General features: G+C 36.4%; 1 protein-coding gene across 2 annotated transcripts in view; it reads right to left on the bottom strand.

Moving 5' to 3' along the window:
* The window catches only part of PRIM2 (DNA primase subunit 2), a 315,636-nt gene that overhangs the window by 68,428 nt on the left and 221,292 nt on the right, over window positions 1–25,916 (bottom strand). Inside the window, exon 11 of one of the 2 annotated variants that reach the window (XM_054557660.2) lies at window positions 7,264–7,332. The exons of the other annotated variant lie outside the window; for it this stretch is intronic. Coding sequence (XP_054413635.1) covers window positions 7,264–7,332 — 69 coding nt within the window. The remainder of the gene's footprint in view (window positions 1–7,263; window positions 7,333–25,916) is intronic. 2 annotated transcript variants of the gene reach the window in all.

Genomic DNA, 25,916 nt, shown 5'->3' with positions numbered 1-25,916 from the left:
TTGTGTTCTCTGCAGTGCAGAAAGATGGCTCTGCCAAGGGAGGGCTATGTAAACTTCATTGTCTGGCTTCAGGTTATCTGTTTACTTCTGCACTTCACTGTGATTTATCATTAAGAAACTGAATTTGTTTTGCCACACTATCCCCCCTTTGAATGAACTGTACACTGGAAACATGCTAATAGAAAAAGAAGATAAGACAAATTGCATTTTTTCCCAATTCTACAACCTAATCATTTTTAAAAGCACAGATTTTTAAAGGTTAGAAGATGCTTTAAATATCCTAACAAATTTCTCATATTTACTTATAGGAATTTAACTTAAAAATTAAAATATCAATGGTATATTATCATGAGCATGCCTAAAACAACAGTTGGGAAGAACAAGCTGAGCACAGACTAAATCAGACAATTTAGGCTGGGCATGGTGGCTCATGCCTGTAATCCCAGCACTTTGGGAGGCTGAGGCGGATGGATCACCTGAGGTCAGGAGTTTGAGACCAGCCTAGCCAACATGGTGAAACCCCATCTCTACTAAAAATACAAAATTAGCCAGGGGTGGTGGCGTTTGCTTGTCATCCCAGCTATCTGGGAGGCTGAGGCAGGAGAATAGCTTGAACCCAGGAGGTGGAGGTTGCAGTGAGTCTAGATCGCACAACTGCACTACAGCCTGGGCAACAAAAGCAAAACTCCGTCTCAAAACAAACAAACAAACAAAAACAGACAATTTAATACACTTTAAAGCGTATCAAAGTTTTGAAGTCTGTAGTACCTTAATCAAGAAAAAAATACAGATTAATTAAACTGAATATTAAAACTACCTATATTTTATATATCAATTATCACCCCTCAAGAGTAAATTTTCCAACCACGTGGTAATTATCTCACTTATTTTCACAATATCATTTAAGTATGTAGGAATAGTTAACTTATTTATATTTGCTGATGGCTAGCTGAGTAACAGAGTCCCTCAATAGCAAATCTAAAACTCCAATCTAGGTCTGCTGATTCCCTATCCAGAGCTCATTCACTGAATCATAACACCTCTCAGCTATTTACAGTGTGTAGTGAAGGATACAGAATAGCTTGTCGCAATGTATTAGAAAAAGCAAATACATCATAGTTGTGTTCAGCAGTCTACCAGCCTCCCTTTTCATGTCTGGGTACATTTTACAATTCAACAGATAAAAATCACCATTTAGTGTGATAGAAATTACTATCTTATTTATTGGCTCTATTAACTCAACAGTGAGAAACAGAGAAAAAGATGGATCTTGGGCTAGGTCGTTCATGGTCCTTCTAGCCCTGATTTCTATCTATAAGGCAGGAAGAAAATCTAAGTGTATTGTTTATCCACCAGGAGATTGGTCTGGGCCATGTTATGTTTGAGGAGCCTATTTGGCATCCAAGGGGAGACACAGAGCAGGTAGTTGGGTATACCTGACTCCAGGGTAAGAAGAGCAGTCTGGCTGGAGGCTCTATGAGAATGCAAACTCCAGGAAAACAGGGATTTTGTCTATTTTGTTAAGTTCTATACCTTTAAGCACCCACAACAATGCCCAGGACATTCCAAGAGCTCTATAAATATTAGATGGGACTACATGAAACTGCCATGACATTGTACTATTTTTGATCTATATTAACAGCAACTTCATATGATTCTATCTAGTACTTACTGAATAAACGATACCCTGTAATTTTTCATTTCACAGTCTCTCCTCTGGATCTGAGCTAAAAAAATTCCTGCCTTACTGGAAAAAGAGTACAGCAGAGTGGGTAGAAGATCCTGAAGTTGGTCCTTGCTCCTTTTCAGACCCCAACGGTCTCAGACTCCCTCTTTCCTGGCTAGTGCATTACAGGCACACTAAATATTGTTGGTAGTGATGATGACAGAAATTACCTTTTCCTAATACTTCCTATAGGTAATTATTAGAAAATTAAAAGTAGCCACTTGCAAATTATATAACTAGTTGATTTTAAATAAATTTACAGTATTTTTCTCAGTACTGTTACCGGGTAGAAGGTTCTGATCGTGAGTTGTCCAGGTCCTTGGCACACTGAACACAGAACTGAACAGCACACACAAACAAGCAAGGAAACTGTAGACTTATTGAAGTGGGAGGCAATAGTAGCGAAAGTACACTCCACAGAATGGCAGCGGCCCAAGCAAGTGGCTCAAAAGCCTTGGTAGCAAAGTCTTTTGGGGTTTAAGTACCCTCTAGAAGTCTCCCATTGGTTACACCCTATGTAAATGAAGGGCTGGCTCATGCCAATTAGAGGCCAAAGTGAACTGGCCCATGGCCAATCAAAGACAAGCTGGATTGGCACCTTATTTATGCAAATGAAGGTCCTAAAATGGACCAATCATAGGCCACAGTGCAGGTTTGCCTCATGGCCAATCAGAGGCTGGTGTGAATAGGCACCTTATGCAAATGAAGGTCCTAGAATTTAGTTCCAGGAAGTTTGCATGAATTGGCCTTAGGTTCCCTGCCTTCAGAGCCTATTCTTTTGCCTCACTACTACAGTTATCATTTTATAGCTAAAGTTTCTGAGTAATAGATTATTTCTCCAAAGCCATAGCAGAAGAGTAGATAGGTAAACTCAAAAGTCCTGAAGTTCAATTCTGGGCTTAATTCATTACAACTTGTCTCTACCACCAACTACGCGGAAGCTCTATATATGTGTGTAAGGATGTTACTATGCTATTTAATTACATTAAGGGATTTTTCTGCCCGTATTTGTTTTCCTATGCTATATCACATTTAGAAACTTCCAAAGACAAATCCAATTGCTTATAGTTTTACCTGGATACTTTACCTGAATAGATTATCACATGAAACAACTTTTCTCCTGAAACACACACACACACACACGCATATATAATCTTTAAAAGCTTATATGAGTGATCTTTAAATTACCATACTGCTATATACAATTTCCATAGTTCTCTTTTTGGTTTATCATGTCATAAACTGAGCATAACATAAGAATTATTTTCTATTCTGTTTTATAAAGAAATGCTGTTCCTGAAGAACTTTAATATATATTAATTCAAATTTAATCATTTAAATAGACTAATAAAAAAAGAAAGCTGAGGATGACTATACAAATCTGAGGATGGTGCTCTGATAGGACAACTTCTAGGATCACAACTCCACTAGCCACTTCACATGGAGATGAACTTCCTTTAAAACTCAAAAGCTGCCTCTGATGTCCTATATAGCATACAAATGAGCAGAACAATAATGAGAAACACAATACATGTAAAATTACGGGAACAATACTATGTTGATGTGCAGCTTAAAGAGTAATTTGTTGAATAATAATAATCCCCAAGTCAAGTTGACAAATTAACTTGCTTCTAAATAAATGAAAGTATAGGCCAGGTGTGGTGGCTCAAGCATGTAATCCCAGCAATTTGAAAGGCCAAGGCAGAAGGATTGCTTCAGCCCAAGAGTTTGAGGTTAACCTCACATACAGTGAGGTTACTCTATGACTGTGCCACTGCATTCTCTCCTGGGACAGAGAGCAAAAACCTATCTCTAACAAAAGTAAATAAATAAGTAACTAAATAAAGAAAAGCATAACATTACTTTTCAAACTTAAGTAGTGGCAGATGAGAGGAGCCCTTTCCCAAGCAGCTACAACATTAGGTGATTTGTAAAAAGGCTAGAATTTGTTTTACCTTATAATACCAAACAATTCACCTTTCACAAAATGTGCTGCTCTGGCTTGTTTAAACAATGGATGTACTCCCCCATCACGTGATTTGGTCTCTCTTTCTTAGCTATATTCATCCAATCTGGACAGTGAACTGTGATGGCAGGGACATCTCTCTATTCCCTTAAATCTCTCTGCCTTATGCCCACTGTGCTTGACAGTGAGGATCTTGAAAAACTATAAATTAAATTCCACAGGTATGCACACAAAATTGCATATAAATGTATAATGTACTGTTAAATCTCAATTCCTTAAAGGTTCAAAGGATTATTATCTACTCTTCCCTTCCATTATGAAAACATCATATCCCACAAACCTGCAAAATTAAGTTACCCAACCAACAAGCGCAAGCTGTTTAGCTCTTAAATTGAGGTGACACAATGTGCAAAGGAAAGTCACCTTAATTCCACTAAGGGAAAAAAAATGCACTAAAACCCATCTCTCTGAGCTGAGCCTTCATTCAATATTGAAACAAGTAATCTCAAATTCCATGGTTTTGGCTGCTGCTCAACATTATTCCATTCAACTGGGGATTGAACAAAGCAAAATAAAAAGGAGCTTTAATGTGCCTTTTCTTCTCCTTTTTGCTATACTACATTGACAGCATCTTGTTCATTAATTAAACTTTTTCTTCCCTTAAAGAAATAGACTGTAGGGTGCTATACTGGACACTGAGGAAGCAGGCAGGAAATAAGAGGCATAAGTTAGAAAAAATCTAGGATTTAAAAATTGTAGTTGGAGATACAAAATATTCATGAACGATAAAACAAATATAGAGAAACATTTCAACAAATACAAAGTAAGATGGTAAGTATTTAACACATACAGGGGTTGACATGGAGGCAGAACTAGGAGTGACTAGAGGTTCCTCTCACAGATTTTACATGAATCAAGACAGCTCCACCTTGATGACTGAAACAGTTCAGGTGCCTTGCACATTTTCTGTCATCCACTAGAAATGGGGTTATGAATTTAAGTCTTTGGAGGCTATGAACCCAGTTAATAATGACTAATTTGCCAAATTTGCTGGAACCCTCAGAAATAAATTTTGGTTTTGTGAGCCTGACTTGTGTTTCTTACATAAGAAGAGAATGCATTCACTGTTGTTGTGTTTTTTTTTTTTTTTTTTTTTTTTGGTTTCTTTTTGAGACAGAGTCTTGCTCTGTTGCCCAGGCTGGAGTGCAGTGGCGCTATCTCGGCTCACTGCAACCTACGCCTCCCAGATGGAAGCAATTCTCCCACCTCAGCCTCCCAAATAGCTGGGATTACAGGCTACGCCACCATGCCCAGCTAATTTTTTGTATTTTTAGTAGAGACTGGGTCTCACCATGTTGGCCAGGCTGGTCTTGAACTCCTGACCTCAAGTGATCTGCCCACTTTGGCCTCCCAAAGTGCTGGGATTCCAGGCGTAAGCCACCACGCCCAGCCTTCACTGTTGTTTTTGTTCTGTATAATAATAGGCACAATAGGGAGATCATGAGGAAAAAACATAATTCTTATTCATTACCTTACTGATATGTAGGAACTTTGGCTTTGATAATAATTTAAAGAAGATATGCCATTTCTAATTTGCCATCTTAAAGCTCAAAATAATAATGCAATAAAATTCTAAGTTTATACAAAATCTTTTGACAGAAATGACAGGTGTTCTAAAGGGAAATGATTAAAAGGTAAAAAAGATGAGAAAATGCTTTCCATGTATTTTTTATTTGGGTTTTAGATACCTCAATATGAGGGAACTAGAGGAACACAGCATTCTTTGCTGTTTTATCATTATGTAAATCAAATAGATTTTCTTTTCCAATAAAATTATATGTGTAAATTGCCCCTGTGCATATCTTGCTGGCAAAAAAATTATAGGAATGACACCAATTTCATGGTAACTTTAATTTAAAAAAATGCTCCTCAGCTTTACAACCTGAAGATAAAGTTTATGCACTTTCTTGAAGTCTCTCACTAAAAACTGATGACCAGTGGAAATTTACCTTCTCATCAGCCATAAAATAGTGACTGCAAAATTCAATAATCTTGAATGCATAGTTCGAAATTTGTGATTTACTGTTTGGCAAATAAAAGTTATTTTCTAACCATAATAATAGTTATTTATTGAGGGCTTACTCTGTTCTAGGCACTGTTTTACCTATATTATTGCTGCTTTACATCCTGGAAAGCCACTTGATACTTTTTTATTGGAATCCCCAGAAAAGAATCCATCCTTTCAATGTTCATTTCCTGAGTATTTGACAACACAATTAGAAAAATTATCTTAATGTTAGAAAAAACAGTGCTGTTCATAGATATGAAGAGAAAGCCAGCAGCATACAGAGAAATGGGACAGCCAAGATTATTACTGACAGTGAATAGGAAAATATAATCAAGTTCATGAATTCTAAAAGGAAATTAAAGACATTTGCTAATTAGGTGATCATAAAAGAAATAATAAAGCTCATTTCCTGCTCTATGATACTGGCAAGGCATCAAACCAAAAAGACGAAACAAAGGCATTTGGCTTTCATTATAAACCTATATAAAACAGCACAATAAAGAGACGTGTACACAGCTCTTTCACATCAGTTAACTTAGATTCCTACCATTTTCTCAGACAAGTGTTTCTGTTACCTTTCTTAAAGATGTCACCATGGCTCAGCAGCTGCCATGAGTTAACCAACTAAAAATATGGTTTCTGATGCACATACAACTCATTTTCACATCCACAAGAAAATAATGGGCAAGAAAAACTAATAAAGTTAAACAAAACGGCCAGGCGTGGTGGCTCACACCTGTAATCCCAGCACTTTGGGAGGCCAAGGCGGGCGGATCATGAGGTCAAGAGATCGAGACCATCCTGGCTAACATAGTGAAACCCTGTCTCTACTAAAAATACAAAAATTAGCTGGGCATGGTGGCATGTGCCTGTAGTCCCAGCTACTCAGGAGGCTAAGGCAGAATAGCCTGAACCTGGGAAGCAGAGGCTGCAGTGAGCCAAGATCGCACCACTGCACTCCAGCCTGGCAAAAGAGCAAGACTCCATCTCAAAGAAAAAAAAAAAAAAGAAAAAGAAAAGAAAAGGTAAGAACTGAAATAAAAACTGAAGGTTGATGAATTCACCTTACAATTCACAGGCAGATTATAAACCTCAATATATATTTTTCCTCATTTAATTATACTTCTACAAGTTTATGTTCAAATTCTATTTTCAAAAAAGTCTGAGTAATGAACATAGATGAGGGCATTCAGGGAGAAAAGAAAGACCATAAGCAAATCTAGACTTAGAACTTCCTTACTTTTTGTAGTTATCAGTGTTTTAGTTTCAAGAAAAATCAATATTGTTTACTTAATTTTGCAACAATTAATTTTTAACTAATCCAATTACTTAAAAAATTATTAGAAAATTATGCTCTTCACAAATGCCACTTACTGTTAATATCTGCAACTTTTCCTACTATCAAAAGGGCTCATTTACTTCCTTTCACATTAACATGCATAAAATAGTATTTGTTAACTATCAATAATTTTTTAAAGTAAATTAACAACAGCTACAACGTACAGAGTGGCTATATGTGCTCAGTAGTGTGTCAGGCACTTGACAGACATTATCCCAGCTCCTCACAAGAACCTACAAAAAATAGAGATTATTATTCCCATATAAAAATGAGAGCATAAGACAGACCTTAGGAAAAGTAAGTATCTTGACCAGAATGATAAAATGAACCAAGTTAAATCTTAACAGACCCAAATAATCATCACTGTACTCCCTCATAACCAATATAGCTCATCCTAACTTTGGTGCAATAGCAATCTGAAGTTCAGAAAGAACTTACACTTATGGAAAACGTCCTTAAGTCTTGATCGTCACCAAAAAGCAGGCATTCTTTCTTTCCTTTAGTTGGGGAGAAAACAGAGGACCAGAGAGGGTAAAAAGCTTTTCAGAGCTCCCAAAGAGGTTGCAAGGGCCTGGCCTGTGGCCTTCAGCCTTTAGATCCAATTTTCTTTCTAACGCTCAGGCTTTAACCAGCATAGCTGAAAACACATGTATTTGTAGCAAAGTACCTGGACAGGCACACCACCTTTAAGTCTTAGATAGCTCTCCAATCTTCACATTTAACCACATGGTTGCTCACCATTTTTATTATTCCCTTAATATCTTTGTAAGAATAGAATTTTCTATACGCTTTCCTTGGACAATCAAAACTGTTAAATAGAAAAGCCATGATTACTGCTTCCAATTTTATTCTATTCTATCATAATGCTCTACAATGGTGTTTCATTCTCAAATACAGAAATGCTGGGGCATGTAGTGAACAAGTAATACTGAAAAGCTGATTCAAGGCAGAAATAATAAATAGTAGGGGTTTTCCCCATAAGATATTGACACAGAAGCCTGCAAACCTGCAGTTCGTCAGATGGCAGCTCTTCCGACCTCAGATTAGAAGACGTAATCTCACATAAACAATGAAGGGGAAAGACCAATAAAAGAAGGTTTAGGATCTTTACAGTAAAAAAAAACCAAGTTACTCATTGCATTTGGGTGACATAATAAGTGACATTATTGATCACGGAAAAACATATTTGCCTACCTATCCACCTAGAAAATTGGACTGGGCATACCCACTCTGATTTATGTGGTCAAATACAAAGCATTTTCAAATACTGGGCAAATTTTTAAATAATATGGACTATATATTTATTGAACACAATTGTCCTTTTGAAGTATTTTTTTTCAGTCATACTCAAAAAGTCAGATACTTTTTGACAGCTCAGGAAATATATAGCAAAAAGCTTTTCATAATATTGTATAACAAATCAGAGAAGAAATGCCTATGAACGAACAAACAGTCTAAAATCAAACCAAGTGCATATACATACCTTCGTTCACATTTTAAGATGTCAACTATGAAAACATAATGCAGAATTATAGTTACAGGCAGATTTCACTGCAGTACTTCTGGAAAAATATGATTTCCCTTGCTCTTTAAATGATGAAAAATAGCCTGTTAAAAGGATCTTTTAAAATATGTCTATAAAAAAATCTCCCCCAACAAGACTAAGACGTGATTATAAACACAATTTCAATCAAGTGATACTATCTATAACAATAGCAAGTAGGTAATGAAAAACAGGGGGAAAAGGCAAAGGGCATTTTGCTTTCTCACATACTACACAATAACGTATTTTATGTCCTAGTGAATATAAGGCAATACTTATGACAGCTTTTCCTACTGCAATTGGGGAAGAGCTTTAAGACTCCAAAGAAAAGTGGAGACCTTCCCCGACTTATGGTGGGGTTATGTCCTGATAAACCCATCATAAGTTGAAAAATATCATGTCGAAAATGAATTTTAATACACCCAGCCTACCAAAAATCACAGCTTACTTTAAACATGCTCAGAACACTTACATTTGCCTACAGTTGGGCAAACTAATCCAACACAAAGCTTATCTTATAAAAGCATTAAATATCTCATGTAATATATTGAACACTGTAGCAAAAGTGAAAAACAGAATGGTTTTACATCATAAAATCAAAAAATTTTAAGTCAAGCCATCAAGAAATTCAAACAAAAAATCTAAAACACAAACATTCAGATTTTATACATCTTCTCAACCACTATCTACAAGTTTATGATTATTACAACATTTTTCTTTTTTTTTCTAATCCCCATGTTGATCAAAATTACAATATTTCTAATGTTTGGTTTGGATGGCTGGTAGAGTAAAGGTATAGCCATGGGACAGTTTTATTTCTGAAAAGCAAAATGATATTGATTACTTACTATGTACAAGGCACTGTTCTAAGCACTTTCTTTGTATTAGCTTTATTTAGTCCTCACAACAATCCTTTAGGACAGATACTATTAGGATCCTCTTTTCACAGATGAAGAAACTGGAGCACAGAAAGGTTAAAGAAATTGCCAAAAGTCAGATTACAGCTGCTAAGTTGCAGAGCAAGAATTTGAATCCAAGTAATTGTATTTCCAGGCACTTAATTGCTCTGAAAACTATATCTGTAGTTTGTCAGATGAAATTATGTATTCTTTCCTGAATTTATACAGAAAATAAAACAGGAAAGGGGCTTATCCTAAATCATCCTATTTCTCATCCCTTAACTTTTAAAGCTATACATACAACAATAAAGAAGAACCTGTTATGATGTCAACTGACTGACTCCCATTGGCAGTGCATCTGAAATAATTAGAATTAGTATCAAAAACTTAGGTTTGATTCTGAGCTATATAGGATACAAAGTTTATATGTTTGGACAATTCATTTAACCTTTTTGAGACTCAATACTAAGGTACAGAATGGAATAAAAATATGATCTCCCTTATTTATTTCTGAGGAAGCCAAACACTTAAGATGATTTGGAAACGTTCTTACAGAAGAATTCCAGCTAATAACTTTAGAAATAAAAATAATATAAGTGATTTTGGAACGATCATTCCATAGAAAAACCATTATTAGATGAAGACTTGTTGAAGAACTTAACAAAACACAGGGTTCAAACTACTGCTACCCAATATGCTTCCTATGTGACACAATATGAAAAACAAAGTACCACTTATGAAGGATTCCTGCCAAAAAGGTTGCGCCTGAATCTACGTAAGTCTTTAGAGCTAATTCCATTTACAGAAAAAAAAAAAAAAAATGGGTTATACAGTAACAAATTAAATGACACCACAAAAAAAGCAAACAAATAAACCCAAAATGTGAAACATATAGAACTGGCTCATTTCTTCAAGTTAATGGGCTGAAAAAAAACAAAAACAAAAAAGGAGAGAGAAAAGGAGAGGTAAGGGATTACGAAAAGATTTATGAGACAACAGCCAAATCTAACATGTGACCTGATGTAAATCCTAGTTCAAACAAACCAGATGTAAAAACAAAAACAAAACATTTTTTAAGCAATTGGAGAAATCTGAACATGACCTGGATATCTGATGCCACCAAAAATTATTGCTAATTTTGCCAAGTCATAAGACAATAACACTACAATTATGTAAGAAAGTGTCTATTTTTTTTTTAGAGGTGCATACTGCTGTGTATAGGTATCTGTGATGGTTAATTTCACATGCCAACTTGACTAAATCACAGCGTGCCCAGATATTTAGCTAAACATTATTTTGGAGTATGTCTTGGTGTCTCCAGATGAGACTGGTATTCGAATCAGTAGGCTCTGTAAAGAAGACTGCTCTCCCCAACGTAGGAGGGCAGCACCCAATTTGTTGAGAGCCTGAATAGAACAAAAGGTGAAGGGAGAATTCTCCTGTCTGCCTGACCGCATGAGCTGAGACACTGGTCTTCTCCTATCCTTGGACTGGAGCTTACTGGCTCCCCCAGTTCTCAGGCCTTTGGACTCAGATTGAACTACACACCACTGGCTTTCCCGAGTCTCCAGCTTGCTGACAGCAGATCATAGAACTTCTCAGGCTTCATAATCACATGAGCCAGTTCCTCATAAAAAGTCTCTTTATATAGAGAGAATGGCATATGACTTAGTCTGAAACTTGCTTCAAAAATAGCTAAAACACAAAGAATAAAAAGGGACAAATAAATAAATAAAATACGGAAAAGACTGATAATTGTTTAGTATGATGACAAGATACGTGAGAATTTGTATTTGTATACATTTGGAATTTTTGATAATGTTAAATTTTTTAAAAGTATTTTCTCCACTTGTTTCATAAACTATTATGATGATCATTGACAAAAAGTATATAAAAGTAGCTAAAACACATATCAGTGGCTAAAACACATATCAGTGTGTTTTAATGTCAGTGTGTTTTAATGTCAGTTTGAAAAAGGAATAAAGAAAAAAATTTAAGGAATCCACATTCTAAATTAGGAGATGGCCAACTATGGCCAGTCCACAGGCCAAATCCAGACAGCTGCCTGTTTTTGTGATAGTAACACAGCTACATCCATTTGTTTAAATATTGTTGATGGTTGCTTTCATGCTGCAGCAGCAGAGTAAGTGCAACAGAAACCACATGGTTCGTAAAGCAAAATTTATTTACTATCTGGCCCTTTAAAGAAAGTTTACTGACTCCTATTATAAATTCTAATTTTTACTATTATTTAAGAGAAAATTTAGCCTCAAAACATTTTCAGAGCCTTTCTTTTTCAAATTTACCAATGATTTTCCCTATCTGGCTTCTCACAAAGAAAAACCAAACCACCCACAAAATAGGGGCTGGTAGCCTCATAAGTTTTGCCCTAAAGTGAATAAATCATTTCATAGCTTCAAGGTAGCTACTTTTCTATTAAATCTGGAAGCCTATAATAAAAGTAAACAAACCAAAAAAGTAACAAGGTAAAAAAAGAAAGAAAACTTATAATTTCATATTACTATTACTATTTTACTTCAAGTTCCCTGAGTTTAATAAAAACAGCCAAAGGGAGGCAATATATTACATGTTTCAATGCATTCCAACCAAAGGATGTTTTTTATCTGGGGAGGGAAAGAGAAAGGAACACATACACATACAAGGCTGGAATTTCCTCCATGTCAATCCAGCGAAGAACACTGTAAACCCATGGGCCATTTTTTTCTAACTATAAACTGTATGTTTTGGATTAATAGTTTAAACACATTCTTTGGCAGCCTTCAACTTAACTTACATAACCTTCAGGTACACCCATGAGCTGATTACTAATTTAGGGCTTGAGGAAAGCAATGTTTCAGAAGGGAAAAGGGGACATGAATGAGCTTAATATGTAAGTATACTAGCTAAAGGGCATAATTAAAACTACATCACTCCTTTAAATCTACATAATTATGTCCCAAAGACATTCTCATTAGTATCTTTTATTTTGCCACTAAACCAGAAAGGACTTCATGTCTACATAGTTGGGAAATTCATACAAAATTTAAAAAGCTAAGGCCGGCTGTATGCATCAGCTCACGCCTGTAATCCCAGCACTTTGGGAGGCTGAGGAGGGTGGATCACCTGAGCAGGAGTTTGAGAACAGCTTGACCAATATGGCAAAACCCTGTCTCTACTAAAAATACAAAAATTAGCCAGGCATGGTGGCGTGTGCCTGTAATCCCAGATACTCGGGAGGCTGACACAAGAGAATTGCTTGGAGACAGGAGAATCGCTTGAACCCAGGAGGCAGAGGTTGCAGTGAGCCAAGATCGCATCACTGCACTCCAACCTGGGCGACAAAGCAAGAGTCTGTCTCCAAATAAATAAATAAAAAAGCTAAGGCATATACAAGTCAGATAAAGTGTTTGCAAAATTCAATGACTGAACTTCCCTTCTTAAAGTAAAATCTGCCATTAAGTAATATATAAATCCAGTCAACCATCACTGCTACCACAGTATCAGTAGGTAACCTTATGCCCCAAATTTCAGAGGGGAAAATAACCAGAAAGAATTAAACTATTTGTAATTTTAGAAGACAGAATGCTGCTTTTTCTGACACTAACTCAACTGGAAATCTCTACTAACCAGTGCTTCCTCTACTATGCAATGATAATTGATGTTCCTAATGATCAGCCTGAAGCATGTTCCAAATCCTGAAGTTCATTCTAAATGATTAAAAAGATTATGTTCAGTAGACTTTCAGTGGTGAGTACATTTCATTATATTCTCATTATTTTAAGATTAGTAACATACTTAGGATATATAGGGCAACTGTCCATCAAAAGGCTATTCCCAAAATCAGATATTCACAGAGGCTATACTGGAAAGCTCTCAATATTATGGTCAATTTACTATACATAGGGGAGAAAATCACCTCTCTCAAGACATGGTACATGAAATTCTATAGGGCATTAAGAGATTCTGTCCTAGGACTTGAAGAAATTTTAAATCCCCTTTTTGAAAAAAATTGGCCCAAACAGTGGCCCTTGTACTCTCTGCTTATCATGACACTGATCAAATCTTCTGAGACAGAAGCTGCAAGAGGAATTAGGAAGCTATTGCAATAATTAGATAAGAGATGGTGATGGTGTGGACCAATATTGTGGCAGTACAAACTGGATAATGATATACTTTCAAGGTTGAGCCAGAAGAATTTGCTGAGAGCATAGGTATGAGAGAAAAGAGTAAAAGACTATATACATCAAGGTTTTTAACCTGAGCAACTAAAACAATGAGATTGCCATTATCTGAGATTGGAAAGACGATAGGAGGAGTTGGTTTGGGGTAGAATGGTATACCAACAGCTTAGTTTTAAGCATTTTAAGTCTGAGATACCTCCTAAGTATTACGATGTTTGTATAATCTAGAACATAGATCATCTATAGATCATAACTAGGCACCTGGATATCTGGGTCTAGAGCTCAGGGAGGTGGTTAGGCTGAAAATATGCCCTTAGGAGTCATTGGCATATAGATCTATGTGAAGCCATAAAAAAGGATGAGATCACCTAAGGAGTGTAAACATAAAGAACTAAGATGTTTCCTGGAGTGCTAAACTATCTAAGAAGAATATAATACCCACATTCCTCATCTTATTGTGCCCCATTTCATTGTGCTTCATAGATAGTGCATTTTTTACATATTGAAGGTTTGTGGAACCCTGTATCGAGCATGTCTATCCATGCCATTTTTCCAACAGGATATGCTCACTTCATGTCTGTGTGTCACATTTTGGTAATTCTCTTAATTTTTCAAACTTTTTCATTATTATATCTCATTCTATATATTTTATTATTACGTCTGTTTTGGTGATTTGTGATTAGTGATCTTTGATGTTACTAACGGAATTGTTTTGGGGTGTCACAAACACACCCACCTAAGACAGCAAACTTAGTTGATAAATGTTGTGTGTGTTCTGACAGCTCCACCAACTGGTCATAACCCTGTCTCTCTCCCTCTCCTCAGGCCTCTCTATTCCCAGAAACACAAAAATATTAATAAGGCCAATTATATAAGGCCAATTAATAAGGACTCTGACCAAGTGAAAAAAAGACTCGCACATCTCTCACTTTAAGTAAAAAGTTAGAAATGATTAGGCTAGCGAGGAGGCCATGTGCAAAGCAAAGATGGGCTGACAGCTAGCCTCTTTGAGAAAGTTAAGGGAGATAGGCCGAAAGCTAAGCTTCTCGTGCCAAACAGCCAAGCTGTGAATGCAAAGAAAAAATTTTTCAAGGAAATCAAAAGTGATACTCCAGTGAACATGTGAATGATAAAAAAGCAATACAGGCTTAGTGCTGATGTGGAGAAAGATTGAGTAGTCTAGATGGAAGATTAAACCAGCCACAACATTCCCCTAAGTGAAGCCTAATCCAGAGGAAGGCTCTAACTCTCTTCAATTCTGTGAAGGCTGAGAGAGGTGAGGGAACTATAGAAGAAAAGTTTGAAGCAACTGGCTGGGCAGAGTGGCTCATGCCTGTAATCCTAGCACTTTGGGAGGCCGAGGAGGGCGAATTGCCTGAGCTCAGGAGTTCGAGACCAGCCTGGGCAACAACGGTGAAACCCCGTCTCTACTAAAATACAAAAAATCAGCCGGGCGTGGCGGCGTGCGCCTGTAGTCCCAGCTACGCAGGAGGCTGAGGCAGGAGAATCGCTTGCACCCAGGAGGCAGAGGTTCCAGTGAACCCAGATCATGCCACTGCACTCCAGCCTGGGCAACAGAGCAGGACTCCATCTCCACAAAAAAAAAAAAAAAAAAGTTTGATGCTAGCACAGATGGGTTTATGAGGTTTAAGGAAAGAAGCTATCTCCATGATATAAAAGTACAAGGTGAAGTGGCAAGTGCTAATGGAGAAGCTGCAGCAAGTTATCCAGAAGAACTAGCTAAGATGACAAAGGTGGCTATACTAAACAACAGATTTTCAATGTGGATAAAACAGCCTTATATTGGAAGAAGATGTCATCTAGGACTTTTATAGCTAGAAAGAAGAAGTCAATGCCTGGCTTCAAATTAGCCCCTAACTTTCTTGTTAGGGGCTATAGCAACTGGTGGCTTGAAGTAAAAGACAATTTAGCATTCTGAAAATCCTAGGGCCCTTACGAATTATGCTAAATCTACTCTGCCTGTGACCTCTAAATGGAAGAACAAAATGTGGGTAACAGCATATCTGTTTATAGCAGAGTTTACTGAACAGTTAAGTCCACTATTGAGACTTAGTACTCAGATAAAAGGATTCCTTACAAAATATTACTGCTTCATGACAATGCACCTAGTCACCCAAGTGCTTTGATGGAGATGTATGATGAGATTAATATTTTCATGCTTGTTAACACAACATCCATTCTGCTGCCCATGGATCAAGGAATAATATTGACTTTCAGGTCTTATTATTTTAAAAATATATTTAATTAGGATATCATTGCCATAGATTGTGATTCCTCTGATGAATCTAGGAAAAGTAAATGGAAAACCTGGAAAGAATTCACCATTCTAAATGTCATTAAGAATATTTGTGATTCTTGGGAAGAGATCAAAATATCAACAATAACAGAAGTTTGGAATAAGTTGATTTCCAACCTTCACGGATGACTTTGAGGGGTTCAAGACTTCAGGAAAGGAAGTCACTGCAGATGCAGTGGAAATATCAAGAGAACTAGAATTAGAAGTGGAGCCTAAAGATGAGCTGACTGCTGCAACATCATGATAAAACTTTTTAGTGGATAAAGAGTTGCTTCTCATGGATGAGCAAAGAAGGTGGTTTCTATTCCTGATGGAAACTATTCCTGGTGAAGATGCTGTGAACACTGTTGAAATGACAACAAAAGATTTAGATTATTACATAAACTTAACTTATAAACAGCATCAGTGTCGAGAGGATAGACTGCAATTCTGAAAGAAGTTCTGTTACAGGTAAAATGCTATCAAACAGCACTGCCTGCCACAAAGAAATCTTTTATGAAAGGAAAAGTCAATCAATGCAGCAAACTTCATGGCTGTCTTATTTTAAGAAATTCTAAGAGCCACTCCAATCTTCAGCAACTACCACCTTGATCAGTCAGCAGCCATCAACATCAAGGCAGACGCTCCACCAGCAAAAAGCTTACAACTCACCAAAGGCTCAAATGATCATTACCATTTTTAGTAACAAAAAATGTATTTTTAAATAAAGGTGTCTACATTGTTTTTCTAGATATAATGCTATTGCACACTTAATAGACTGCAGTGTAGTATACATATGAGTTTTATATGCACTGGGAAAGCAAATTGTGCGACTCCCTTTATTTAAATTTTATTGTGGTGGTCTGGAACAAAACCTGCAATATCTTCTAGGTATGCCAGTACCGCCTTAGCGATGTTAAATACCTACATCTATGTTGTCTAGGATCTATCCCATCAAGTATCCTACGTACTATTCTAAACCAATTCTTCAATTATTTTAAATCAGCAAGTAAATTTATCTTTGCTGAAAATGAGGAAAGATGGTTATTGTGAAATCGATCAGATGGAATCTTGACCTGAGTAGGCCCTTAGATACAATTTTGAGAAAGGCATAACTAGCTGCAGATAAGAAGTACAAGGTAAAGCCAAAAAAAGACTGCAAAAATTAACTAGAATAGGTAAACACTGAAGTCAGGGCAGTCAACAGTTCTGCTTGGATGATGACACAGTGCTGAGGGGTGACCCAAGTGATTTCTGCAATAATAACTTCCATGGATTCAACTTAGACACTTTAAGCATGCTACCAAAAATTCAAATATTCAAAAAATGTATGACAAACATAAAAAGTTTGAGAGGCACTGATCTTATATCTTTGTATCACCTCAAAGCCCAAAACTTTTTTTTTTTTTCTTTAAGACACAGGGTGTCACTCTACCTCCCAGGCTAGAGTGAAGTGGCATGCTCATGGCTCACTGTAACCTTGAACTCCTGGACTCAATCCCATCTCAGCCTCCCAAATAGCTGAGACTACAGATGTGTGTCACCACACCCAGCTAATTTTTTTATGTTTTTGGAGAGAGGGAGACTTGCTGTGTTGCCTAGGCTGGTCTTGAGCTCCTGGGCGCTAGTGATCTTCCCACCTTGGCCTCCCATAGCGCTGAGATTATAGGTGTGAGCCACTGTGCCCAGCCCCAAAATGTATCTCTTTAATGACTACCTAAAAGTTAGCATCTTGGCATTGATTAGAAAACTGAACCCTGAAAAGAGCTCAGCACCCTCAACCAACTTGCTTTGGACATCTGACATTTTAAAAGAAATACAAACACGTGTATCAAGGAACCGCCATATATATTTTCTAACTTCTATATATATATTAAGAAAGATAAAGATCAGAAGACAGCAATAAAACCTACCCGTAATTTCTCAGCATCCAGCAGGAATACTTTAACTGAAACTTAATAACATGCTCTCAGCTTTTACAAAGGTTCAGTGTAAGACTCTCCACTTGAGTAATGGTTCTATGTGTTTAGCCAAACCATGGTTTAAAAGGTCCTTTATTATGTTACCAACAACCTTTATATGAATACTTCATGGATCATAAAATATTCATGCATCCCAATTCTGTTCAGGGTTCAATTCAAATATCAATTTGTCCATGAAGCCCTCTCTGAGTCTCCTACATAGATATAATATCTTACTCTTGAGCTTGTCCTCCTACTATGCTTACTACTTTCTATGTCATATTAAATAAGAACTTAGGGGAGGGCATTTTATTGATCATTTGCTATGTATCAGACACTGTGCTAATAAGCACAATACTAAGGGTTATTATCATACGTAATCTTCATATCAATCCCATCATTATCCTTATTTGAAGGATGAGAAAACTAAGTCCAGAGAGGCTGACTTAACCAAAGTCACATGGCAAATAATTGGCAAATAGGTCTGGGCTCTGGTTTGATTCCAAAGTCTACATTCTCCCCGCCACACCACAGTGACTTCCAAAGCAAGAGAACTGCCCTCTCAGGAGACTAATGTCTATTTATTTATTAAGTTTTGTGAAATATTTCTAAATATCCAATACTTACTTGAATTTAAACCTAACAAAATGTGGTATCTGTCTCCAAAGAGGTTATTATTAATTACAGGGCAATTCAATAGTTATATTAAAATACAAGTTATAAAGTCTAGTATAGACTATGTTCCCTGAGGTCAAGAGTCATATCTTTTTCTTTTTTTTTTTTTTTTAACTTTTAAGTTTGGGGGATATGTGCAGGTTTGTTATATAGGTAAACTCGTATCATAGCAGTTTGGTGTATAGATATTTCATCACCCACATACTAAGCTTAGTATCTAATAGTTATTTTTTTCTGCTCCTCTTCTTCCTCCCACCCTCCACCCTCAAGGAAGCTCCAGTGTCTGTTGTTCCCTTCTCTATGCTCATGAGTTCTCATCATTTAACTCCCACTTACAAATGAGAACATGCAGCATTTGATTTTCTGTTCCTGCATTAGTTTGCTAAGGATAATGGCCTCCAGCTCCATCCATGTTCCTGCAAAAGACATGATCTTGTTCTTTTTTATGGCTGAAGAGTATTCCATGGTATATGTGTACATTGTCTTTACCCTATCTGTCACTGATGGGCACTTAGGGTGATTCCATGTCTTTGCTATTGTGAATAGTGCTGCAATGAACATTCGCATGCATATGTCTTTATGGTAGAATGATTTATATTCCTCTTATACTCGGTAATAGTACTGCTGGGTCGAATGGTAGTTCTGTATTTAGCTCTTTGAGGAATTGCCACACTGCTTTCCACAATGGTTGAACTAATTTACACTCCCACCAACAGTGTATGTGTTCCCTTTTCTCCACAACCTCACCAGCATCTATTATTTTTTGACTTTTTAATAATAGCCATTCTGACTGGTATGAGATGGTATCTCATTGTGGTTTTGATTTGCATTTCTCTAATGAGCAGTGATACTAAGCTTTTTCTCCTATGCTTGTTGGCCACCTGTATGTCTTCTTTAGAAAAGTATCTGTTCATGTCCTTAGCCTACTTTTTAATGGACTTTTTGTTTTTCTTTTAAATTTAAGTTCCTTATAGATGCTGGATATTAGACCTTTGTCAGATGCACAGTTGGCAAATATTTTCTCCCATTTGGTAGGTTGTCTATTTACTCTGTTGATAGTTTCTTTTGCTGTGCAGAAGCTCTTAAGTTTAATTAGATCCCATTTGCCAATATTTGCTTTTGTTGCAATTGCTTCTGGTATCTTTGTCATGAAATCTTTGTCCATTTCTAATGTCCAGGATGGTACTGTCTAGGTTGTCTTCCAGGGTTTGTAGCGTTTTGGGTTTAACATTTAAGTCTTTAATCCATCTTGAGTTGATTTTTTTATATGGTGTAAGGAAAGGGTCCAATTTCAATCTTCTACATATGGCTAGTCAGTTATCCCAGCACTACTTATTGAATAGGCAGTCCTTTCCCCATGGCTTTTGTCAGCTTTGTTGAAGATCAGATGGTTGTAGGTGTGCGGCCTTATTTCTGGGCTCTCTATTCTGTTCCATTGGTCTATGTCTGTTTTTGTACCAGTACCATGTTGTTTTGGTTACTGTAGCCCTGTAGTATAGTTTGAAGTCAGATAACATGATGCCTCCAGCTTTGTTCTTTTTGCTTAGGATTGCTTTGGCTACTCAGGCCTTTTTGTTTCCATATGAATTTTAAAATAGTTTTTCTAGTTCTGTGAAAAATGTCATTGGTAGTTGGATAGGAATAGCATTGAATCTATAAATTACTTTGGGCAGAATGGCCATTTTAATGATATTGATTTTTCCTATCTGTGAGTATGGGATGTTTTTCCATTTGTTTGTGTCATCTCTGATTTCTTTGAGCAGTATTGTCTAATTCTCATTGTAGAGCTCATTCCCCTCTCTTGTTAGCTGTATTCCTAAGTATGTTATTCTTATTATGGCAATTGTGAATGGTGACATTGTGTTCCTGATTACTGACAGTCTTTAAAACATTAGTATACAGAGTTTAATAAATATGAAAATAAAAGCTCTTCTTGTCCAAGAAAATTATATTTCTTTCCAAAAATGAGAATCATGGACTTTTTCTATCCCCCTTAGCTAAAGTTAGGGCTCAAATAGAATAATTAATTTAGCCAGGTGTTCAGCAATGTCTAGTTCTCTGTTCCTTTCAATATTTTGTTTTTATTTTTCATTTTTCTAAAGGAAGAAGCCAATGTCATACAGCTTATCTAGTGTTTGTGGTATGGCCTATCCAATGAACAGAAAAATCATGTGAATCCCGGAGCTTCTAGCTAGCAGTAAACTCACTGATCTTCAGGGTGTTTCTTTGCAAAATCCAGGTAATTATACCTACTTTTATATGGTGAATTTCTAAAGCTTAAATAAGAATATTTATACAAAGTAGGCCAGGCACGGTGGCTCACGCCTATAATCCCAGCACTTTGGGAGGCCGAGGCGGGTGGATCACTTGAGGTCAGGAGTTCCAGACAAGCCTGGCCAACATAATAAAACTCTGTCTCTACTAAAAATACAAAAATTAGCCAGACGTGGTGGTGCACAACTATAGTCCCAGGTACTTGGGAGGCTGAGGCAGGAGAATCGCTCGTACCTGGGAGGTGGAGCTTGCAGTGAGCCAAGGTCACGTCACTGCACTCCAGCCTGGGTGACAGAGCGAGACTCTGTCTCAAATAAATAAATAGATAGAATATTTACACAAAGTGCCAGACATACTGCAGGACTTAATAAAGGTTAGCATTCCCCACTCTAACAAATTATTTTAAATGGCTCAACCATGCCAAAGGATAGCAAGTTTACTTTAAATCAGCCATCTTCTCAAAAAGCCACTTAAAATATTAAATGTTTCTAAGAAAAATAACATTATTTTTTAGTCCATTTGTCTCTATCAACAAAATATTATATCCCCTTTTGATACACATTCTTTCCCTACAAATAAAGCAGACAATGTGCTCTTTTAGAACTTTGGTTTATCTTTGTAAAGAGAAAATAATACAAGGCATTCACTGTGGCACTCACAGTCTGCTTTCTCTAAGGACAAGCCCATCTATACTCAACAGTCAGAAAAGCAAATGATCTGGCTGGAATGGTTCCCTGAAAGAACGAAAACACATTCCTTAGCAATTATACTTTTTAAGTGAAAAGTCTGTCTTTATGACAACAGCAAGATTTAAATATGAAGGAAAAAACCATGAAGTAGCATATCCTTCAATTTTTCAAAGAGAAAACCAATGGCTTAACACACTTAGGTCCATTTTCGGCCAACGAATACATATTAAGAAAAGACTAGGTGCAGAGCATTCTTTCCTATGCAAGAGATGGGTGGGGAGAATATAAAAACTTTAAGATGGAATCCCTGCTATTTAGACACTTAAAATTTAGTGGAGATTGAAAGAGGTGTTAGTCACTGCTGGCTAAGGTGCTCAGAAAAGGATTAACACAGGGCTGGGCCTTCTGTGATAAACAGAAAGGATTCTGTAGCACTTATCAACAGAGGCTTAAACTAAATCTAGTTCATCCCCAGTGTACTAAAATTAATTCCAACTAGTTGCCCCTTAATTATTCAGAATTCTCTCTCCTATCAGACAGTATAATTTCTTCCTTTTCTCTAGGTAATAAATTTATACACAGTATAGGTAGATTAAAATTATCTTTTAAAAAATCACATAAAGCTTTAGGAATGATCTTGAATGTGAAAATCTAAGTCTAACAAAATATAGCTTTTAAAACAACATTTACATGTAAACAATATGTGCCATGTTATCCATAGAAAGGAGTCATCATTACTGTTTGGGATGACACATAATATAGTTGTAAACAGAGATTAAATGGTTTTACCAAGGCATTATTCAAATTGCATCCTTTATGTAAGAGGCCTCAAGGCACAATCAATAAGTTAATGATTAAAACACATAAAACTGTAGCAGATAATCATCATCATAAAATTGTGTTAAAATAATGTTTAAGTGTTGATTTGTCAGAAAGGACCTATTAATAAAGACAGATTTTTATGATACTATTCCTAGAAGGCCCATACATGGGATAGGGATGATTTTGGGAAATCATCTTGTCTCTAATTCCTTAGAGTAAGAATTTAGAAACTGTGGAAACATACTACTTGAACTCACATGTGGCCGAGGCAAAGCTTTGCAAGGAATAAGGAAGCAAAAAAGGAGGACAAAAAGTAGCCTTAAGTACTATGACACCCTTGAAACTCTAAAGACCACACTGCAGTGTTTCTGCAGTCGCAATATCACTAAAGAATAGGATACCAAACCTCAAAGCAAGTAATGGAGCCTCAAGGTTTACACAGTGAGTTACAGCAAGCATACCAGGAAACAAGAAGGGCAACGAAAGTGCATGCAATGTTGGCAAAAAAAAAGAGTCCACCTTTAAAAATAAGTCCACCTTTAAAGACAGAAAAAATTGGAAATTTCCTAGAAAAACAAAGACTTCATGATCTCTTCTTGAATTACCTTGAGATCATTCTCATTAGTGAATATTATATTCAAATATACTAATTAAAATGACTATGTCCTGGATTCATGTTTTTTTAAATATAGATTTTTCAAGAGTCAATTTTAAGTATTTTTAAAACTAAAGGTAGAAATAAAAGCATTATTGTGATAATACTCATATCCAAGAGAATTAATCTATATATGTATATTTTTCCTTTGTTGGTAAAGAGACATCAAATTATAATATAACCTAAAAACATCAACATAGAAAGCACACCTTATCTTCAAATTGGTTTAACAGTATTATTCTATCTAAATTACAAAGCGACTATATTTAAACAAACAAAAATCCCTTTAATCCACACATTTCCTGTGAAATGTCAAGCTTTTACCATTCTGACTTTATCCTTACATATGGATTTACTGACCAATATCACTTAACCACTATTTAAGCTAGTGACAATGGTATTGTTTCATATTTACTCATTCTGACAAACGTTTTGTTTTTGAGTACACTGTCTAAATCTAATAGAATAAAATACACTTTATTTGCAATTTTTAAATATTACAGTGGAGAAAATCTGAGATGAATGTTCATCACAGTGTTGTTTTGAAAGACTACGGAAAACAAGGGGTTTCTTCATACAAAAAAAAGTCTAAAAACTGCCAAAGGAAGGGGCAGAAAAGATAGGTGGAGAGAAACTATGTAGAAATATTTGTTTTTTTGAGGCTTACGTGAAAATTCAGAGGGTAAGGATGGCATACAGGAATGCAACTGGAGAGCTAAAAAAAGGTCTCAACCAATGCAAAGGAAAAGGAAATGAGAGGTTGAAATAAAAGGCCTTGAGGTCCAAAGATGTGGAGACAAACTAAAGCACATAGTCGGTAAAAAGATTAATTGTGCCCAAGACTCACACACTTTATTGTAGACATCATTCATTTCCCTCTGGAGTATCTTTCCAGTGGGGGATAAAAATATAGGAATTCTTTTGAGATTTTAGTAGAAATCCTTTTCCCCTCTCTAAGAACTTGACAAAATCACAAGATCCTTGAGCCTAGGCATGATTAAGACAGTGTTGCTTTACTCAATCCTAGTAGGTAGGCTATAGGGATCAAAGACTTGAGAGCAAGGAAATCTGCCTTATCAGTCCTAGAGTCACAGACAGAGCCTGGTACCCTGTTTTAAATGACAGCCCCTCCAAAATGAAGGGTCTGAAACCACCTTTCTCACTGAGAGCAGAGATGCAGTGAGCTTAGTGTAGGCCTCATGTAAGCCCAGGCCACCAAGCCAGGGCTTCTCACCTGACTTAAGCTACATTTGCCCAAGCCTCACCAATGGGAGTTGGCCTCAGCTTGTGCTGGTGCTCCACTGCCTCCCGCTGGCCTTCCCTGAACCCACTGACTTTTTAGCTAAATTTGGCTGCATTACAGCTCAAATCTCCACAGACTGAAATCATATCGAAAGGTTCTAACTAAGATCCAGTGTCTCTTAATTCTGAGTACACTTGGACAGTTCTCTTTGCCTCAAGTTTCTTCATTGTAAAATGGTGAACACTCAGACCTGCTACTCATATCTCACTAAGATATGACAAGAAAAATGCCAAGCGTAGAGTTCTTCTGTAAAACTTAAGTTGTGGCAAAACATCATGTTTTTGTTTAAGCCTTCCATGACTGCCCTATTTAAGACCACATCCAGGCACTAAACAGCATTCCCTATCTTCTTCATGAAAAAATTTCTTCATAGCAGTAATCACCAACTAATATATCAATAATTCACTTACTTGTTTACTGTCTCTCCTCAACCAGAATGGAAGCTCCAGAGATTTATTTTTTTTCTATATTGTTCACTGCTGCTATACCTCTAGTAGCTAGAAGACTGCCTGGGACATAGTAGACACTGAATGTTTGTTGAATGGATGAACAAAATACACTCTTTAAACAGTCCCCTAGGAAAAGGCAGGTTATGTCTGAGACAGTACAAAAGAAAATGACAAGCTTATTCTGGGATCAAAGTCGAAAAGCAATCTACTTCTTAGGGTGCCTAATCAATATCATCCTTACCATTCAAATTTTTTAAATCTGAGTTTTTGTGTCTCCTTCTCTGAACTTATTCTCAACTAAAAGGCTGACTTCACTTAACAGGTGACATTCTTATCAATACAGAACAGTAACCATCTAGATTTCCCCTTGAGTAAACATCCCTCTAGCCCTTTCCTGATTAGGATTCCTGCTTTTCTGATTGAGCTGCATACAACAACAACAATCGCACTATTAAAACACAACCATTCTCTGGGTCCCCACAACAGTTTAAACGTATATATTCTCTTACTATAAAGAGTAATGCGCACAGGCAGGTGCAAAATAACTGTTTGGTTATTTTTTAAATAAAATAAAATCCTACTTTATAAAGAAGTAAACAAACTGGAAAGATGGTTCAAAGTAATTTTTTTAAGTAAAAACAAAATAATAAATTCAACAAAGATTTACAGGCAAAAGATGGGTGACAAACACACAACAGGTTGTTAAAGAAAGCCAAGAATATACTTTCCCCCCACTTTAAGACCCTGAGATTCCTAATATTAATAAATCTTCCAAAGAAAAATCCTTCAGTATCAGAATTCTGACCCATTTTGGAGCTTATACATACCCAATTTGTCCAGAGACATGGCCAATTAAAACATACTCTTGATATCTTAAACTGGCATCTTTTTAAGAAGATACATATTTTATTGTCATTTTCCCCCCAAGAGTACCACATATATTAGCAACAAAAATTTGACCCACCTTTTAAAATGTTGAATAAAATGTCATTTTATTTTTTTAATCTCATTTTTATATATCAGCATAATCCATAAGGTATCACTGGCAAAATGACATTTATAAATGAATG

This window comes from Pongo abelii, chromosome 5 (assembly GCF_028885655.2).
Source record: "Pongo abelii isolate AG06213 chromosome 5, NHGRI_mPonAbe1-v2.0_pri, whole genome shotgun sequence".
Classification (NCBI taxonomy): Eukaryota; Metazoa; Chordata; class Mammalia; order Primates; family Hominidae; genus Pongo; species Pongo abelii.
This window is presented reverse-complemented; position numbering and strand designations above follow the sequence as displayed.